The sequence below is a fragment of the Numida meleagris genome, chromosome 3 (assembly GCF_002078875.1).
Source record: "Numida meleagris isolate 19003 breed g44 Domestic line chromosome 3, NumMel1.0, whole genome shotgun sequence".
Taxonomy (NCBI): domain Eukaryota; kingdom Metazoa; phylum Chordata; class Aves; order Galliformes; family Numididae; genus Numida; species Numida meleagris.
In genome coordinates this window covers 54931983-54951920 of record NC_034411.1, presented here as the reverse complement: position 1 = coordinate 54951920, position 19938 = coordinate 54931983, and the positions used below count along the sequence as shown (strand labels likewise).

Here is a 19938-nt window from a genome sequence, read left to right as displayed (position 1 = left end):
ATGCATCCATTCATAAATGTTCTTTTCACAGTCTAATTTAGTGTAACACCAAACTTATTAAATTCAGGTCTACATTTCCAGGTAAATACCAAATTTGATCTGTAACAATTATGGGAACTGTTAATAAGCCCCAAAGAGGTAATATGTAAATAGTTACAGTTGTTTTTATCAATCTTGGACAATTGGCTAAAACTTTCTAGTGTTATTTACAGCCAGTATGAATGTTTATTCATGCAATTCTCAAGTTGTATTCATTACACACATATTTTACTTGAAAAATTCAGAGATGGAAACTCAAGATCATATGAACAGGGTGAATTTTGTGCAATCATTCACTCCAGAGAAAATTGATAAAATGTGGGCCTGTTAAATTAAAAATAAGGTATGATGTATAGAAAAGTATCTTTTGTCCCTAAACAAGTAAAAACCACAACTTCGTTACCTTTTTGGCCTAAGCCAAGGCAATGTTTAAGGATACAGCAAAATTCAGAAGTATTCAAGTATGTGTCAGGAACATGCAGAGTAGTGGTAAGGAATTTCCTTGTTTTACTTAAACACTGGTTTAATCTCAACCAGATATTATCACAAGGCTTCAGTGTGTGGAGAGGTGACTGTGACAAGGCTACAGGCAGGACTGATGTCAGCCTGCTCTGGTATATCCTGTGCTTTCTCTTGCCCCTGTCAGAGAGGGGACACTGAACTGAAAATACTGCAACTTTAATAAGATGCTGGAGTTCCTTCAATTCCTACAGTGCATCAGCACTCAAAATGAATCCACCTTAAATTTCCCAGGCAGCCTGAAGCTGAAGAGCATGAGGCCTGACTCCTGATGACATATTGCCCTTAATTTTCAGCAGCCAGTTGTTATTATAAAAGATTACAAAGACTTATGAAGCACTGTTGCTGTTCCCTCTCTAAATTATTGGGTAATACGAATGATTCTTTTGCATGCTAGAGAACTTTATTCAAGTACTTTTTACAGGTGTAGGGCAAAGGAATGCAATAGAAAACAGATGTGTATAAAAGTAGCCTTATTTCTTGCCTCTGAGATCATCCAGTTTTTCATAGAAACACAGAAGCTGTTTGCCCTGTTTAAGAAAAAGTTATCTTACCAAACAGCGTTGTTATGTAGACTATTACTTCTACTGTTGGTAAGAACAAACCACGTTAACTTAAGGTTAAGCAACTTTAAGGTTGCTTTAAAAAATAAATTAAAAAAAGGAAATCAAACAGATTCTTGAAAAGTATTGAGCTTGAAATCAATGTCCAATTAATACATCTCTGCTATTTGCAGATACAAGAATTCCTGTCACTTCTTGCAAAAAGGTTACCCCTGATTACTGTCACGTTTAGGTGATGATGTATATTAAGTGCTTCATTTTTTTATTACTATATGGGAAGAGAGACGTGTTGAACACTATACTTGAGACATGAAGAACAGAATGGAATAAAGAAGCCTATAAACATTATTACTACTTGGATAACCTTTTAACTAACAAAGCTGGCTTTTCAAAACTTGGTTGTCTGTGGCTTAAAAAGGTCACAACTGTTCACATTCAAACTTCATGCCAAAAAAAAGTCTTATTATTAAATTTTTGAAACACTATAAACTCTAAAATTACAAAAATAATTAATGTTAACTACATGCACTTAATAAGTAGAAAATTAACGTGCCAATTATTGCAATTCTAATGAAAAATATTTCAGATCGTTACATGCTGCATTTTGTCATGGGTGAGCCTATTTATTTCAATTTCTTGATTCACATCTCTCATCTTAGAATGTGTAATGCTTTAATTTACCATGCAGATAGACAAAGAACTTATATTCATGACTTCAAAAACATGTTTTTGCTAAATAAAGTTTTCTCCACAACATAACAAACTAAGGCTATATTCTTTCTGGGTTTATTTGCTGTTTCTACATATCTCAAGTAGTCAAATGCAGGTGGTGTGGCCCCAGACATGCTGGATATGAAAATTCAACCTACGATCACATAGTACTGTAGAACTAATACAAGATACATCACTACATTAGTGCAGCTGAATACAGTAGATTTTCCGTCCGCTCTCAGTATGAACTTCTTTTCTGCCCCTTGTGTCTTTTAATACAAGATCCTGCAGGAGACTGCCTGTATTTCTTTGTGCTCTATATAGTATCCTGCAAATAAGTCGCCTTGCCGCACAGCTTTCTCCTCCAGTGGAGAAACTGTGCAATATTGAGCCATCATGGCCAACCAAGCTGCCTTTAACCTTCCAATTTATTTGTCTCAGCAAAGAATCTGAGATCACCTTTCTTCTGGATTTCATGCCCTTTATTCTTTAACTGCAACTGTTTCATTTTTCTCTCATTTTTAAGCTCCACATTTAGCTGCCCCATGATTCTGTCTCTTTCTCCCATTTACTTTTCTGCTCATGTAACAGACTCAGCATCATGGTATGTGTCTAATCTCAGGAGTAGGTAGTTTATTCATCTATTTTATTATCTAAACATAAATACTTTCTCACGAGTATAGAGAATGGGAGGCTGCAGTCTGGTGTGGAAATAGGGAAAGGGGAAAAAAAAAAAACACCATCTAGTCCAGAATTCAGTGACTCAAGAGATATAGAGATATAACAAAGATTTGAAGGGGTTAATTTTACTTTTTTTTACTCATTTCTTTAAGTTTGGCTACTTGAAAACCATGGTGTTTTAATTTTCAACACTAACTCTTCTCTCACAAGAATATGTGTAATTGCACTTCAGAGGAAGTAAAAACTGGTGGAATTATTTACAGCAGGGATGCTCGTGTAAATTCAGCAGTCCAACATCCAGGGCTGCGTATAGCTGGGCCAGTCACAACAATGAAGCCTGAACTGAGGTTTAAAATATCCCAAACTTTGGGAGCGTTTAGATGCAAGGATATTATTTATCCTATTTTAGAGAGTGAAATCTTACAACATAAGCAAGGTTCAAATATGGTCAGGACTATGGATCCATCCCCATCAGAGATTTCAATAAATGAACTTCAGAGGCTACTCTCCTGTTTGAGTTTATCACTCTTCCTAAGCAGATAAAATACTGGGTGTTTGCAGCTCACCATTGATACTCTTGCCTCTCCAAACTACGTACAGAAAACTAGCCAATCTTTAGAGGAGATGTCATGTTTCTCTCTGCTTCCCCTAACAGATATACATGATGATCTACATATGTGCAGTAAGTCTGCCATGTACAGCAGATACATCCAGAGTTATTCTTCCTTTACTTTATGACTGGTTGAAAATCCAAAGCAGAATAATCGGTATCTAATGTCAAATTCCTGCTCCTACCCTCTAGTGGATCCACTGCCAACTCTGTAGGCAATTCAGAAACCTACAGGAGAGAATGAATAGCTGCTTTGGTCCCAGTTTGGAAACGGATAGGGAGCTGAGAAACTCTTGGCCTCATCATCTCTCAGTACTACCCCTGACACTCAAGCAGGTGGAACAAACCCAACCTAAAAAGGGAAGTGACCTTGGCCAGGAAGAAGCTTAACCAGCCGTGGCAGGAATTCATAGTAACAGTGACACAGTCTCATTTTAATCCTGAAAATTAAATCCTGAAGTCATTCCTTACCTCTTGTTTATGCAAAACTTTTGCTAAAAAGAAAAATGTCCCAACAACTCTATTATTTGAAAGACAAAAATGAACCTCTACTGGAATTCTGTGCCACTTGACACATCCAGAATCCAACCAAATATTTTTCATATCTCCTGAGTAGTTTATTAATAGCTTATTTTTCATCCCATTTATGTACTTTTGAGCAATCACTGACATCAGAAATAAGAGGGTCGATCTGAAAGTAGTGCCTCCAATGTGATTATGTTGGCCCACGACATCAGAGGTGGATGGTGGTGGTATGGCAGTAGAGATTGGACCTTTCCACCAATATTCCATTACATGTTGTTGCTGTGTGACAGATGGCAGCAGAGGGGTGGTCTGACAGAATGGCGTCTGATATGGAAGTGTGTATGAAGCAAAGGTGTGTCATTGAATTCCTGCACGTAGAAACCATGGCATCCGCTGACATTTTTTGATGCATCCTGAGTATTGATGGAGACCAAACAGTGGATGTGAGCACAGGGAGGTGGTGGGTAGTGCATCTCAGCGGTGGTGACAGCAGTCACCTTCGCTGGTGCAGATTTTTTCGACTGCAGCATGCAGGCTTTTGTTCATCACTGGTGAAAATACATAGTTAATGGTGGTATCTATGTTGAAAAGTAGTGTTTTGTAGCTGAGAATATGCTCTAGATAGAGCTGCTGTGAGAGTGAAAAATGCCCTAGGGTGGCTGTTCTTCAGCTAGTTCTGTGGATTGCAGATATTTTAGGGAAATCCAGACAAGCCTATTAACTTGTATATAGTCATCTGAATCTTGCAGAATTTTCAGTAATGGATCCTGTGGGATGTTAGTGGATTCTGTAGAACATTAGCTGCTTTCCCAGTTTCATAATACTAAGACTAATAAGTATTGTTAGGTATTGTAAGAAACCATTTGCCAGACTGAAATGTGATGTTTATGTGAATACATCTGAAACATACAATATGTCTGAGGAACTAAATCAAAACTAACCCCGAGTTTTCAAAGAGCAGCTTAAATTTAGGGCTGAGTGGGGCAGTGACTTTTGAAGCGCTTTCTTAAATCTGTGTTTGTCTAATTACACTGATGGCTGTGAAGAAGAAAGTGGGAGATTTGAGTAAAAAGAAGCCCATGATTTAATATTCCTCCTTGAAGAATAAAAAGCAAATTAATTTTTTTCCTGAGAGGGAACTGATATAAGAGCATTTGTAAAATTAACTTTGAAATACTGGATGCTGTTTCTCTTTTTGCAGTCTTTCAGCAGTATGTGCTTCCACCTGGGAAGGTTAAAACAGGCATCTGTTTGCTCTTTTTAGATGTACTGATACATGAAGAGACTGTGTGTGGGAGATGGGCTTTTGTTTGTTTGTATGTTTGTTTGTATGTTTGTATTCATTTCAGTATGAAGGAGGTAAAGGTGATTTTAAAAATAGTGAGTTCCAAATGTGTTATTCATTTATAAAACTGTTGCAGTGTTTCATTTTCTTTGAAGCTCTAAGGTTTTTACTTACCTGATTCTTTGCAGCTTTTAAATGTTTGCTATAAGTTTCACTTTTTCTTTGAAGAGAAAAAGACAGGAGTAACCTTTTTTTTTTTTTTTTTTACATAAAAGAGAAAGATGTAGGTGAAGAAAAAGAGAAACTACATAAGAATTTTAAGAGAGAAAGAAGGAGGAAGAGAAATGAGTAGTTCTCAGTGATTTTCCCAGCCTTGCATGATGGTGCTTTTATTCCCACTTGATCATAGACAAAAGCAAAAAAAAAAATAGATTATGAAGCATGGACCATTTTTACCTATTGAATATGAGGCTAACCTTAAGCCTATTAAGGGCTTTGAGCGTAGCAATTAAAAAATGAATCTTTTCTGTAGTGCCTGAGGCAACCACTCCTGTAGTGAGTGGGATCTCTACACTGACTTTAATCAGAGCTGGATCAGACTCATGAGCCATGCCAATTATGTTCCTGCTGGCAGCTAAACTGACATGTATGCCTGCATAAACGACTCAGAAATGATGCCTCATCCTTGAAAATAACCAAACATTATGTATCCGAATCTTAAGTCTATTGATGTTCCTTCATTGGATTTATATAGGGGCAGATCATCAGCCCTCATAAATGAGGCAGTAAATGAGGCTTCCTGTGTTCTTGGGTCCAATAACAACAAATAGCAACATGGACGAGGTAGTTGTTTAAGCTGTAGATATGGTAATAAATAGGGCATGGTGAATGCCCTGGAATACATTGTTGACCTATCCTTATAACATCTCTTTTTCCTCAGACTTTGGCTACTTGAAATTCTTCCAATTTTGACATTTTATCAACACTCATCTGAGCATTTCTGGTGCCAAACATAAACATAAGACAAGGGAATCAGAGGTCCCATGTCAGAGAATGAGGACAGGGATACTGACACAAAGGATTTAATTAAATATAAATACATATTAACTAATTTTTGGTTGATTTTTTTTCCAGAGGTGCGGAGAAATCTCATTTGATAGTCCTGACCAGAACGCCAAATGTGTTCGCATGCTAGGTAAGAGTCTTTCCCCCTTTTGATACTAAGAATTCTGTGGAAGTAAGTTTAATTGGAGATTTCTTCTCAAGGGTACATGATAAGGTGATTCACAGTGGCATTTGTGCAGCTCATCCATATGTGGTCCTCATTAATTTATTCTTTACTGTGAATTTTCCATTACTTAAAGTACATGTATTCCAGTAGTGCCCACCTATGGAGATTAAAATACAGTTGTACCAACACTTTAATTGTAACCTTTGATCTACTCAAGTCCAGAACTCACATTAAAAAGCTCAAAATCCCTGTAATCGAGCCAGATTTTTGAAATCACCCTGGGGAAAATGTGAACTTCTGTAGAAAGTATAGCTTTAATATGAAGGACCATTTATGCACTTTGAAAAAGAGTATTAATTTCACAAATATCTATCCAAAGCCCCTAGGTCAGCTGCATCAATCAGCAAAATTCCCACCATTGTGATTTTACAGATTTGCACTGGTGTAGCACTTTGCCCATCATTTGAAGAAAAAGAAAATAATATTGAGCAGAAGTGTCTGTTCTTTGGAAACAATACAGGAATGTTCTGCTATGCTTCATTAAGTTCCATGACCAATTTTATTGTATTTGCTTGTTTCATCTACAATGCTAGCCATTAGTATCGCGGCAAAAATCAACAGTAAGTGTCTAAAAATTGAAATGATATTTTTTACTAATAAAAAAAAAAATGAATCATGGAACATTTGCAAGATTAGGCTTTAAATTCTGAAGACCTCTCACCTGCCAGGGCTGAGATAAATATATGTGGAAAATTAAAGCATTGCATCTGAAAACACAATGACTGAAATAGTCACAATTATAAAAAACTGCAACTGGCAATGTCTAGGAATGTAATTCCCATCTGGGTGCATGGCTGTGTTCTGTAATAACAGATTATGTGGTTTGTTGTTTATATTCATTAAATCCTATTGTCACAATAGACTGTAATTGCTGTAGTGGAAATCTGTCATGCTTATAGTGCACAGATCCCAACAGATGAACTGACACAACGGACCATAATGATCTGTTACAACAATGATCTGTGGTTAGAGGTTCTTAGTGGCACAAGCTGACAGAAAAGATACTTTTGTGATCCCTTATCATGCCAATTATAATATACAGCTTAACTACTGTGTAGTGCAGAATACTTTCGTTCTAAGGAGGTTATATCCATGCAAATGTTATTAACCATTAGAAGGAAAAAATGAAGAAGAAAAGAGGAGATTATGAAGCTGTATTATGTAAAGATGAAAGTCTTCTGCATGAGTTTCTTGTCATTTGTTTTGGCATTTTTATAAAAACACATTTTGTAGTCTGACATCATTATTAGTGCAAATGATTGTTCAGGAGCAGCGAACAATATATATTCATATATATTCACACAGAGGGTGGTGATGCACTGGAACAGGTTGCCCAGGGAGGTTGTGGATGCCCCGTCCCTGGAGGCGTTCAAGGCCAGACTGGACATGGCTCTGGGCAGCCTGGTCTAGTCATTGGCGACCCTGCACTCAGCAGGGGGGTTGAGACTCGATGATCCTTGAGGTCCTTTTCAACCCAGGCCATTCTATGATTCTATGATTGTATGATATCTATGTTCTCTAGTATGTGCACATGCAAGAATGAGAACATTTATTGTATGCTATAAAGAAACTGTTAGGAATGTAAAAATGACTCTAAGGGGTCATGTCAAAGGTGTGACTGGTCCAGGGACTTTCCCAGAGGTGATATCTCTTATATTTTAAAGTATCTCTCCTGTTATTATTATGCATTAGTGTCTCTAAGATGCTAAGGACCTTAGCATCCTATATAATATTGGATATTATATTTCATCCCAAGGTATCTCAAATAATGTACAGTGTTATTCTAAGTGCAAAGGTATACTCCACAACTTGCTTTGTAAGAGGTATGGGAAATAGAACTTCCATTGCATATTTGTTCTGAGGGCAGCTACTAGAGACTAACTTCACTGTCTTGATTTATCCAAGAAATGCATGTGGTTCTGGTCAGGCCACAGAGCCATAAGACCAGTTCATAGTTGCAACTGTATGGTATCAAGCAGCATTCTAGAATGATACTAGCTAATTTTGTCAGAAATTTTCTGTATCTGGGTAATGCTGCTGGCTCTGGGTTTGCTTCAAATTTGAAGATTTTTGGAACAACCCTAGGGTTGCTACTCTGATTCCAAATTCCTTGAGATTATGGATTGACATGGATTATGAGGATGAGGTTGTCTTTACTTAAAGGCTGAGGAAGAGAGGCTTGCAGTGAAACCCTTATTCTATTCCTGTCTTCCCCCCTGCAAAACAAGAAATAATTGATAAATGCCTAAATGCTTACAATGGCTACAGTGAAAGCAGGTAACTTTACGATGGACTGACTTGATATTGCTTCACCTGAGATTAAGATCTGTTGATTTTTATCACTTTATCTCCTCTTTTAGCTCTGGAGTGATGGATACTTCTAATCTATGTGTGAAAAATTACTTGAACAAATAAATTAAATGGTTACTTTAATGTGCTTCCTAAGGATACAGTAGATAATTACTACTGTTCTGCCCAGGATATGCTTATTATCAGTGTAATTTCGTGTACTCCAGTTTTTACAGGATATGATGTATTCCATCTTACATTTTATATTGCATTTGTTTATTTACACTTTGTATGTTGTACTAGTCAAAGCAATACAACTTCTGTAACTACTGCAGAAGTTGGTCAGTGGCCCACCTTAGCCTTTTGAAGACCGGTATTCAAATACTAAATCTATCACAGATTTCATGGGTCTCTTGCTTGTAACATTGGCTAAATCTTTAAATGTCTCTGTATTTCCATTGTCCTTTGAAAGAAAGAAAAGTGCATCTTGCAGTGGTGGAAGGGTGGTTGGGCACTGGAATAGGCTCCCCAGGGCAATGGTCACAGCATCAAACCTGGCAGAGTTCGAGAAGCATTTGGACAATGCTCTCAGACGTAGGGTTTGAAATTTTGGGTGGTCCTGTGTGGAGTTGGGACTTGGACTCTATGATTCTAATGGGTTCCTTCCAACTTGGGAAATTCTGTGATACTGTGAAATTTATGAGTACAGCAAGAAGCTGAGGTACTATAGTAATCCAGTTTATAAGAATACTTCACTGTCAGTACAACTGTGCTGTCAGAAATTTTCCTTGAAGCTCCAAGTCTATCTGGAGCCACCAGTAGCTCATTGGTGTTTCTAATGCAAGGTAGAAAATCTACACTATTCTGCCTAAATTGGAGCTATTATCAAAGTTAGTGAGGGCATTTAACTGTGACAAAATTGACAGATAATGATGAACTGCATGTGAAAAAATGTTTGGCATTATGGTGCATTCTGGAAGTTAGAACCCTGGGCTCTCCATGCCCTTTACTTATAATGATCCTGATTTAAAAAAAAAAAAAGGTAGCTAGCAAAAAAAGTGAGAAAATAGTAGGATAGTAGGGTACTCTCCATGTGGTTATTATCTATGAATATGAAATAAGAAAGAAGGGGACAGACTCTTTAGCAGGATCCATTGTGATACGCCAAGGAGAAATGATTTCATACTAAAAGAGGGGAGATTTAAACCAGATATAAGAAGAAATTCTTTACAATAAAGGCGGTGAGGCACTGAAACAGGTTGGCCAGAGAGGTGGTGGATGCCCCATCCTTGGAGACATTTAAGGTCAGGCTGGACAGGGCTTTGAGCAACCTGATCTAGCTGTAGGTCTCCCTGTTCATTGCAGGGAAGTTTGACTGGATGACCTTTAAAGGTCCCTTCCAACTCAATTCTGTGATGATTCCATGATTCTCTGGTGGGCAGAAAGGGAACTATTCCTCATCCTGGAGGGCCTACTGGTATTTTCAATGGTACAACCTGTGGTTAATTTTTCCATTATGTAGACAAACATTTTCTGGGCTCAGACATGATCCAATGTTGTATCATGCAGAGATCACTGGGTTAGTTTGCTGTGAAAATTGCTGGTTGGATGCCTAAGCTAATTAACTCTGCTGAGAAAAATTGCATCCTAGCTTGGAAGAATCCAAAGTTAAGGCAATTTAACCAGTTCTAGCATCTTAACTAGCTCATCCAAAGCTAACTCAGTAACCTCTACGTGGCACCCAATTTTATGAATTTATCTTGGAAGGAATAACATTCTCTTGTCACTATCGAGGATAGGTTCGGAAGGTAATTGCTAGTTCTGAAATATTTAGAATGGTGAAACGTACAGTGCCCATAGTAATTTTGTATTTTGCTCATAGTCTTATTGTACTCTATCATTTATTTCTCTAATGCTGTACTTCTTTTAGTATGGTGTGAGAACTTAGGAAAAGTAGTATGTACCCCAGAAATGATCCTTGGGAAAGATTATCTAAAGGTTATCAGCTATTATATTTGCCTGCAAAGCTTAAAGATTTATTTCTCCGTCCATCTGTTATGGCAAAGAAGATGTTGATCATGTGGGTCTCCTAAAGCACAGTGGTCACCTCACTCATGTCAATTTGTTGTTGATACATGGCAATACCTTGACCTAGTATTTTTTTTTACTACTCATATTTCCATTTTGCATAAATGTCTGTGAACTAGAAGATAATCTTCAGTGTATAAGTAAATATCAGTTTATATCAGGTAGATACAGTTACCCTTCTATTTGCAGTACAGAAAGTAGGTAGGTGCACTTACGACACATGCAAAAATTTTATCATCTCATGAGTTTTAATCCATTCAGCCTTACTGATGATGATGGAGAGATGAGGAAGGAGGATAAAAGCATAATGAGTATGTTACTCTAGTGAGCAGTCTCTCACCATCAGATTTGGTCTTCACTCCTTACTGAAACACTGGGTATATTTTGAAGAGGTCATGTCTCTTAACCAGTTAACTCTCCTGTCTGCAGTAATTTTTCTAGGGGGAATGTAAATTGCTCTCCTTAGGGACCTAGGTATTAAGATGAAAACATAAGCCTACCAGACCTCTCAACCTCTCATGGCGTACACTGAGGTGCTTTCTTTTCATTATTGTAAATTCCATACAGGCAGGAATAATGTGGGTGAGTTTTGTTTCCCTTTTGGTGTAGCCTTAATCCTTGGGGAAACTGAAAGTTGAATCCTTGTTTGGAATAATTTCCTCACAAACAGCCATTTAAAATTCATCCAAGAAAAAACAGTCTAAAAAAAAAAAATGAGGGGGTTGACACTACATACTCCCCAGACTACTAAAACATAATGTAGTTCTTTTGGGACCACAAATATTTTTGTATTCCAACACAGAGAGGTGCCTAACTCACCTCCAACAAATAATGCTTGCTGTATGTGAAGAAATCAGAATTTGGCCATGAGATGAGTTTGATGAATCCAGCTTCAGTGGTGGCGGCACTTTGCGCATAGCAGAAAACCGACATGCATTTGAAGAGAGTTGGCAGCTACAGCTTAAGAGAGAGAGATTACTGGAACAACAACGGTGTTGAAAGCCAGGACTGAGGAGTAATGGCAAGGCCCTGGCTGGCTGACCTCTGGCTTACATAACCACTGAGCTCACCTTTGCTGAACAAAAAAATCAGATCTATTTAAATTTGCTTTGAGAAACTTAATTAGGTAAATAACCATATAATGAGTGAGGAAAAATAAATATTAATGAATATTAGTGTCAGTTTGCACTGAAAAGGAAGGAGGAAGAGAAGCAAGGCAGCTAATGGAATAGTTCTGCAGTGGTAAAATTTTACAGCTTTGAAAGCCTTCTTCAGCCCTTACTGACATGGTATGAAATGTGACCCAATATCTCTTGTACACACAAAACTTCTGCTGAAGTTGATAGGCATGCATGAGCAATGGTGTTCTAAATAGCCAAATATACCAACTATTTATAACCCAGTCATTTAAAGACTTACACGTGCACTTGACCTTATGCAGACTACGTATGCTATCTGTGCAAATGACTTGAGAATAAGCACATAAATTAATCTTTCTAAAATTGCAAGATGTTACCAGGAAAAGGCCTACGATCTTCAGCAGTTAACAAGAAATCTACACTTGTTGCTATGCAGCCTATTGGGATTATTCAGAACTCTACAGTGGAGTAGGGAAGCTGAAGAACTCTGCTCCAAAGGTTTCGATTCCACAAGCAGCTTGCTACGCAAGGTATAGCACTGTCTATTTTTGATGTCTCGTTAATGAAGATAAATTCAAGTCTAAACACAAAAGCCCATGCTAAGAGCTTTTCACTCCTATTTTATACAGTGACTGACAAAGTCTCTCTAGCAGCAGTTTATTAGGATGAAAACAGTATGATGTAGGTAAGCTCTCTGGAACAGTAGTTCTTCTTCAACTGAGTAGGCAAAAGGTAGAGATTTTCAAATATTGCTACAGTGTATTAACACACTTTATGAATAAGACAACTCATGATCTTGCAGTTATGCTTGTAAACACATTCAGAAAGGGGTACCTCTTTGACCTTATTACCATCAAAATGGAGGCTGGATGCTCACCCATGCCACTTAAGGCCCTCTCTTCCAGTTAACTGTCTATTCCAGAAGTGCAGCACATGCTGTATCTCACCTGCTTTCTTCAGGAGCACTCGTTATTTATTCACCATAATGGTACAGAGGAGGCCAGAGGCCACGTGCATCAGCCCATGCTTTGTCTGCAAGGCCCCAGTTGAGATGCCAGGCTGCCTACGTTTGTAGCTTGGAGACAGAAAGTGGCAAACGGGTGGGCATGAGGCTGCAACAAAGACTCCTTTGTCAAGGAGTTGACAGTGTACCCATGCCATCATTGTGTCGCTTCATCACTGTGTTGTGGTTTCATGCTAAACAAGTAGAAACTCTTTGTCTTAGTTGTCATGAGATTTATCCCCTAAACCACAAAGAATATAAATATTAAGCCTATCTTCTGCTTTCATGACTATTTGATTAATTGGGGTAAGAAACTATTTTAAAAAATTATGGATAAAATAAGCTGAAAATCCTGATGTCCTTAATATATGTTTTTAAAAGTTTTCTAGTACCAACTTATTATTTCAGTAATTTTGATTTAATTACTATGTTAGGTAATTATGCAGCCTTGTAGTTGAGTGACAGTGACCACCTGTTTATCCTTTTCTGTCCTGCAAATCAAATCAGGCTGAAACCACTTGTCCTGACAGTATTACAGCTTTCACAAGGGTACTGAAGGAGACAAAAACTGGCACTAGCATTTTGTATAGGCATAGGAAACATTTTCCTATGTTTAATATTTTTTTTCTATCACTTAAATGCTATCTTGAGCTATATACAGTTTTATTCTATATCTGAGCTTGGTACGAGAGTCCCCACAGTTAGGAGACCTGGAGGGAACGATTATAAGGAGGTCGTGCATTAGGATTGACATTGATTATACGATGTAAACACATGGTTATGGCCATCGGCAGAAGGGACAGTATCTAAAGAACCCATTCATTGGGACCACAGGATTCAGTTGAGATGCTAAAGTTCAAGAGATGATCACAAAACCTCACTCTCCTCCAACTAAAATCACTCCATATCTCTGACTCTTAAGCTTCTCTTTCTGTCAAAAAGTCTGAGAATCGCTTGGCTGAGAATCTCACCAGCTATCACATTGGTAAATGGATGGGTTTGTGAGTCTGGTTCAGCAGCTGCACTTCAAGCAAACATTAGCAAATTTAGAGCAGTATAACGCCAAGCCATACATCCTTTTTCATCCAAAGCATTCTGCAGACAGAGAGGTTGCATGCTGCTTCCTGCTTATCTAACAATGCAATGAAATGCAAACTTTGAATTCTGGACTTTCATCACCTTTAAGTGGCTAAAACCCACAGCACCCATTTTCTATCTTGCCCACCAAGGTAAAGGCAGAACAGGCTGGGTTAAGCACTATCTGTTCCACTTAATGAATCAATTCAGGGAGGAGTGATAAATATAGCTCCAGGAGGATAGGCAACAGGCTTATGACTTGCATTCTGCCTAGGGAAGCACATATATGTAACACAAGAGAAATCCCGAGTTTTGTTTCCCAGACCCTCCTTTTTTTCTTTTTAACTAAGCATTACTTAGATAAAGTGGAGGAACAGTTGCTTGACTGATTTACTGAAGATGATCTCATATCATATTTCATGGTATTTGTCACATGAGTTATTGCTGATCCCCTGTTGGAAAAAGGATTTCAAGTGCCTATTCAGTCTGCTGCCTAACAGTTTGATTTTCCTTGTGCCTAATCTCATCCCTAAACATGGACTGCATTCTTGTATTTTCCCATCTTTTTTGTACAAACTCTTATGAGTGGGATGTGTTCACGCAAAGAACTTGCTGTCCAGAAAAGTGCTGTGACTAATATTGCTGTAATAATGCTCTCCCACAAAATGGGAAGGGGGACAAGGAACAACAAATATTTTACTGAGACCAAACTTACCCACAATTTTGCAACCAGCCATGCCTTTATGATTGCAGAGGTATAATAATATACCCAGATCTAGAATTTCCAGACTTTAATTTAAATTGTTCAAATTCATATTTTGTGGTTTGAGCTCATCTCTAGCAATTAATCTTTGTTTCTTTAATTATTACTTGGTAATACCTTGTAATTTCACAGTCTCTGCAATTTTCTACAGATTACTATGTAGCTACCCTTAGTAAGAGTGATTTCTGTCTGAGAAAGCCATGGAGTTCCTGTGCTTGTTAACTGTCGGTTCCTGGCTGTAAATGTTTGTAAACTTCTCAGCTTAAGAATTCATTTTCCTCTGTTTTTCTCTGTTCCATATTGCGAAAGATGTCTCATGGTTTTTTAGAAGTAAAAAAAAAAAAGATGTTCTGAAATGTTAATAATTTCGCCATTCCTGCTGAGAACTGGAAGTATATGACTTATAGCCTTTTTTTTTCACCTTTAATATGATAAAGAAAAAACTACAGAATCAAACACCTGATGTTCTTTGACCTTGCTGGCTAGGTAGCTAGCTTTCCTTGATGTATTTAGCTTCCTTTTTCTGTTTTATAAAATTATAACTTCTAATCTACATCTGTTTCTTTCTTATACATGTCACATTTCTCAAAGCATTAAGTTGATCTGTTAGATTATCCCTTGATCATCAAATTACTTAAGCATGTATTTTTTTGTTCTCACTGAAGCCAAAATACACATAGGCTTAAAAACTTTCGTGTGCCAGGATGGGTCACAGTGTCTAGCATCAATCTGATTCAAATACTTAAGGCTCTGGGCTCATGAAATCGTGGAGTGTGACTCTGGATATTATGCAAACTCCATTTAGCAACAAGAAATGGAATTCTGATTCTCAAATGCCTATGTCAAGAGATTACTCTCTTTCTTGCAGCAGAATTCAGAGAGGGCTCCTACTGTATTTCCCTTACAGGACTTTCCTCTCAATACACATGAAAAAATACTGAAGATAGTTTTGATAGTTGCCATCTGACAAATCCATAAAAAAATTAACAAATTCTACAGTCATCATCTAATCTTCCCTTCTGTAGTCAGGAAGAATTAGTAAGAAGTACTTTTCTGTACTCTCAGCGCTTTAAGATTCAGCTCATTGCAAAGCAGATGTCTAAAACTCGTTCAATGAAACCTGTTGAGAAAGTGCCTGGTTATGCCCTTTGACTGCTAAGGGAGATGAGCTGTGAATGCATGAAGTTAGGGGAAATTAATCTTACTCCTGAAGTACAAACTTTGTTTTTTCTAGTGTTCAAAGCTGCAACCTATGAAGTATGAGAGATTATATAAAATCAGGCTAATCGACTTCATCTGTAAGATAGTTAATTTTATTATTAGAGTAGTTTCTAAGTTTTCAGTGTATTTGTAGAAATGTAGATAGCAAATTGTAATTATTGATTGAATTATTTTTTTCATAATTTCTTTCGTGAAGTCTTAATTTCTCCCCTTCTCCTGTGATATAGCTGTAGGATCTCTCCTGATGTCTGAATTGTTCTCAATTTTAGTTAAATAAAATAAATTGAAAGTGCGATTAACAAAAAATTTACAGAGACTGGCCTGATGGTCACAGTAACTTATGTGCAGAAAATTCAAAAGCATCATGAAATGTTTGCATGTGGAGAGTAAATTCAGTCATTAATATGAAAAATATGGGTTTTTTAATTTCCATACTGTTTTAAATACAAATGTTATTGTATGGTAACATTTTTAAGGATAGTACTTCATAGCCTCTCATTGTAGAGATTGTGTCTACTTTAGTGTTTCAGATGGTGTTCCAATTTACTGCGGCCTTTGGTTTGCATCATGGAGCAGTTTCTGAATGCACAAGTTTGTTTCATTTTGCATGAATCAGAGCAAGCCGTGGCTCTACAAGTGCATCTGGTGAATTCTAGCTGCTACTAGACATTTAGTCCATGGGAGTATGTTAGAAATAGTCCAAACTAAATCCTCCAGAGCATATACAGTGCAGACACTGTGTCCTCAATACCAAGTGTTGGACTCCACAGGCCTTTTCTTGTTTGTGCTGCTTGCTTCTGCAAACCTTGCCAGAGAACAAAACCAGTTGTGACTTCAACCCATCAGCTGGTCCAATACACTAATTTCCATACCCACGTGGTGCCTCTAGGACTACCTAGACCATTCAGTTAAGGTTTAACTGACAACTCAGAGAATGTAGAAACTAAATTGTAATTTAAGCAGATTGTAAACAACTGTTTTCCCAGATATTGTTTGCTCGCTTCCAGTATGCGTGCCATCAACTGGTACATGCAGCCTGAAACCTCATCAGATGTTTATCTCATCTGAAATGAGGACAAGTTCATGGAGAATGGAGAATGGGATTTAATATTATGTGAAATACTATCCTTATGGAAACTTTAGGTGAAGGGCCTTTTAACTCTAGGTCAGGATTTCACATTAAGTTTGTAGATTAATACAGAGAAAAAATAATTTAACAATTCAGATGAATTAATAATATTCCAGATCTTTGTTTTGACACAAAATGATGAGATTCTCACACATATACAAGATGTAAATTAATATTCTAGTATCTTTTTAGTTTATTACAGACAGTGCTAATGAAAGAAACTCAGAAATACTGGCATCACACACTTTATTAGTAGAAATTTCCTAGAGGAGGGCAAGGATAAATTGCCTAAAAATTCACTTCTCCATGCAAAAATAAAGTGGGTAATATAACAACATCAAATTTGTATAGCATTATCATAACAAGAATTATATTACTGCAGTAAGAGAAGAAGAGATATTTATTTTCGATGTCTTTCAGCCAGTTGGATAACGGTATCTAAAGATAGGTCCTGCAGATGTAAGTATTTTTTTCTTGTTGTTCTTATTAGATACTATTTGAAATCATTAACATCATCTTTAAAGGAATCTGCTGCATTTTCACTCTGTGAACTGTAGTTTGTGATTTTACAGAGGTAGGAAGATCTATTTGTAGTTAAAGTACCTGACTGGGCACTTCATCAAGTCCCAGAATGTGCTGGTAATTTGATCGTTGGGACAGGCATTTATCAAGGCTGGCCATTACACCCAGCTATTCTGTGAATGTTCAGTGAAAACTGCCATGCAACTGCTCCTATGGAAGAGACTGGGAGGATGAGAAACTAAGGAGTACTATGAACTTTTTGAGTACTTGGTTAGTAACTATACGATGTGGCATCAATAGCAGTTACTGGCAGAGCTCTGCTAGAAGGGAAGATGAATGGGCAGATGCTCCGTTGTAATTTCTTTCTATCAGCAGAGAGTGTAACACAGGAATTAATCCACTGGTTTAATCAGAGGCAATAATATGTCCAGGGAGCTACCACTTCCAAGGCACAAATGGAATTGCTGTCATTGTACATTTGTTCTAAGGGCCTTTTTAGGCAAGTGCATGTCACAATATTTTAGAAGCCAAAAGATCTTGAGTTCATGTGACTTTTATTATTAACATATTTCTCTTAAGAACAAGGAATGGAAGCATCATAAATCATGATGTCTAATCTCATTTATTTTTCGTTGTTTGAGAATAATACTCAGAGCTTTTGAAGTCTCTGTATTTTTTGTTTCATGGGGGAAAATGACATTATAATAACCCTCAGAACAATTTGGAGAAAAAAAATCTGTTGTTTTTGCATATTTTTATTTTAATCTAATCCAGTTTCTCTGTGTCATGAAGGAATCTGTGTTTGGTTTCAGCAGAACCATCTTAGATACAGCAGTTGCTTCAAATTGTGCAGCTCATTGAGACAGAACAAAAAGTCTCTTGGTAATTGATGACTGAATAAACAAAGAGGAAACTGACAGTAGATGTGTGCTGGAAAGCTTTTGGAAATCCTAGGACAGGATGGGGGAGAGTTTGATTTTGTTTTTAGTCAGAAGCACCACAATTCTCTCTTTCCTACTTGACATTTTTTGTTCTTAATCTGTGTTGGAGAAGGCATTGCTGATGTTAAATTTTAAGTGAATTTCCAGTAGTAAATCTAGGAAGGTTTTAGGTTGGCAGCTGTGTGGACTCGAGCTCTCCCTCTGCAAAACAGACTCTGAAGAGGGAACAGCATAAATCCCTCTAATGCTGTCCTGCCAGAAAGCTTCTCCCTCAACATGGAAAGATCATCTGTAGGAATTACAAAACTGCTTGCACCTTCATCCGTGCTGTCTGAAGCTGTCTTAAGAGTAATGAGATGTGCTGTAGATCTCATATTATGGGCACATTCAGCTCCCTCAGTAGAGCAACACAAGGCAGGTCCACATAGGCAGGGAGGATGATTCAGCTCCTGTTATTATTTCTCCTGCCCCTGTGCCCGCTTCTCTTCTACTCAAAAGCTCGCCTGCTCTTGATAACATGTCTAAGCTGGTTGGAGGAAGTGCGTCTTCAGAGATAGATGACAAAAGTTGTCTTCTTGAAATTTAATTGTGTAATTGCTTTTCAGTAAAAAAAAAATGAAGATTTGAGACCTACATGCAGTAACTTCTAGTGGACAACCTTTGGCTAGTTTTAGACTCAGAAAAGTGCTAGGACATTTTTCAGATGTGGTCGCTGAAAGTCTGTGTACATCTGTCTTTATGTGAGTTACTCCAGCACGTGACAGGAGCCCCCAGTGCCACCTCACAGCAGGAGCAGTTTGGCTGAATCACGTCAGTCACACAGGAAAATAAGATAATGAGATAGACACACTAAAGCTCACCTGAGGAATTCCTATGGCATCCCTGAGTCACATTTTACCAGGTGGAAAATGCAATTTTGTTTTGGGAGAAAATGATCACTAATTTACTGTAACAAATAGAAACAATCCCTGCAGAATTCAAAAATCTTTGATAAAAATATTTTGTTACCATAAATTCAATTTTTTACCATGTTTCTTTCTTATTAAGTCATTTACATAAATGCAGTGACCTAGCTTTGTGGCAATAACTTACCTGACATTAAATAAGATGGAGTTGGGTTAACACATGCACAGGGATGATGTAATGATAGTGATTGAGTTGATGTACGAAGTGCCCACATCAGTGCTAGATTTGTGCTATTGTGTGGCTTGTGAGTGTCCTGCTGACATAGGAGCTGACTGCTAGAAAATACATAAAACTGTGCTCTTAACATCCTGTGCTCAATGATGATGCTGTGGCATACATTTTGTGAGATAAGCTACTATGGTACTCTTAAAAAAGACTTAAGGAGATTCAGACTGGATGTTAGGAATTACTACTTTTCCTGAAGAGTGGTCGGGCACTGGGATGGACTGCCTGTGGAGGTGGTAGAGTCACCGACTGTGGAGGTGTTCAAGGAACATCTAGACTTTGAACCACTGGTAACAGGTGGACAGTTGGACTGGATGATCTTGTAGGTCTTTTCCAACCTTGGTGATTCTA

General features: G+C 37.6%; 1 protein-coding gene across 4 annotated transcripts in view; it reads left to right on the top strand.

Moving 5' to 3' along the window:
- PDE7B (phosphodiesterase 7B) overlaps positions 1-19938 on the top strand; it is a 167389-nt gene that overhangs the window by 49166 nt on the left and 98285 nt on the right. For all 4 annotated transcript variants that reach the window (XM_021389857.1, XM_021389856.1, XM_021389858.1 and 1 more), the window contains one exon: positions 6068-6128. In XM_021389857.1, the coding sequence (XP_021245532.1) occupies positions 6068-6128 (61 nt within the window). The remainder of the gene's footprint in view (positions 1-6067; positions 6129-19938) is intronic.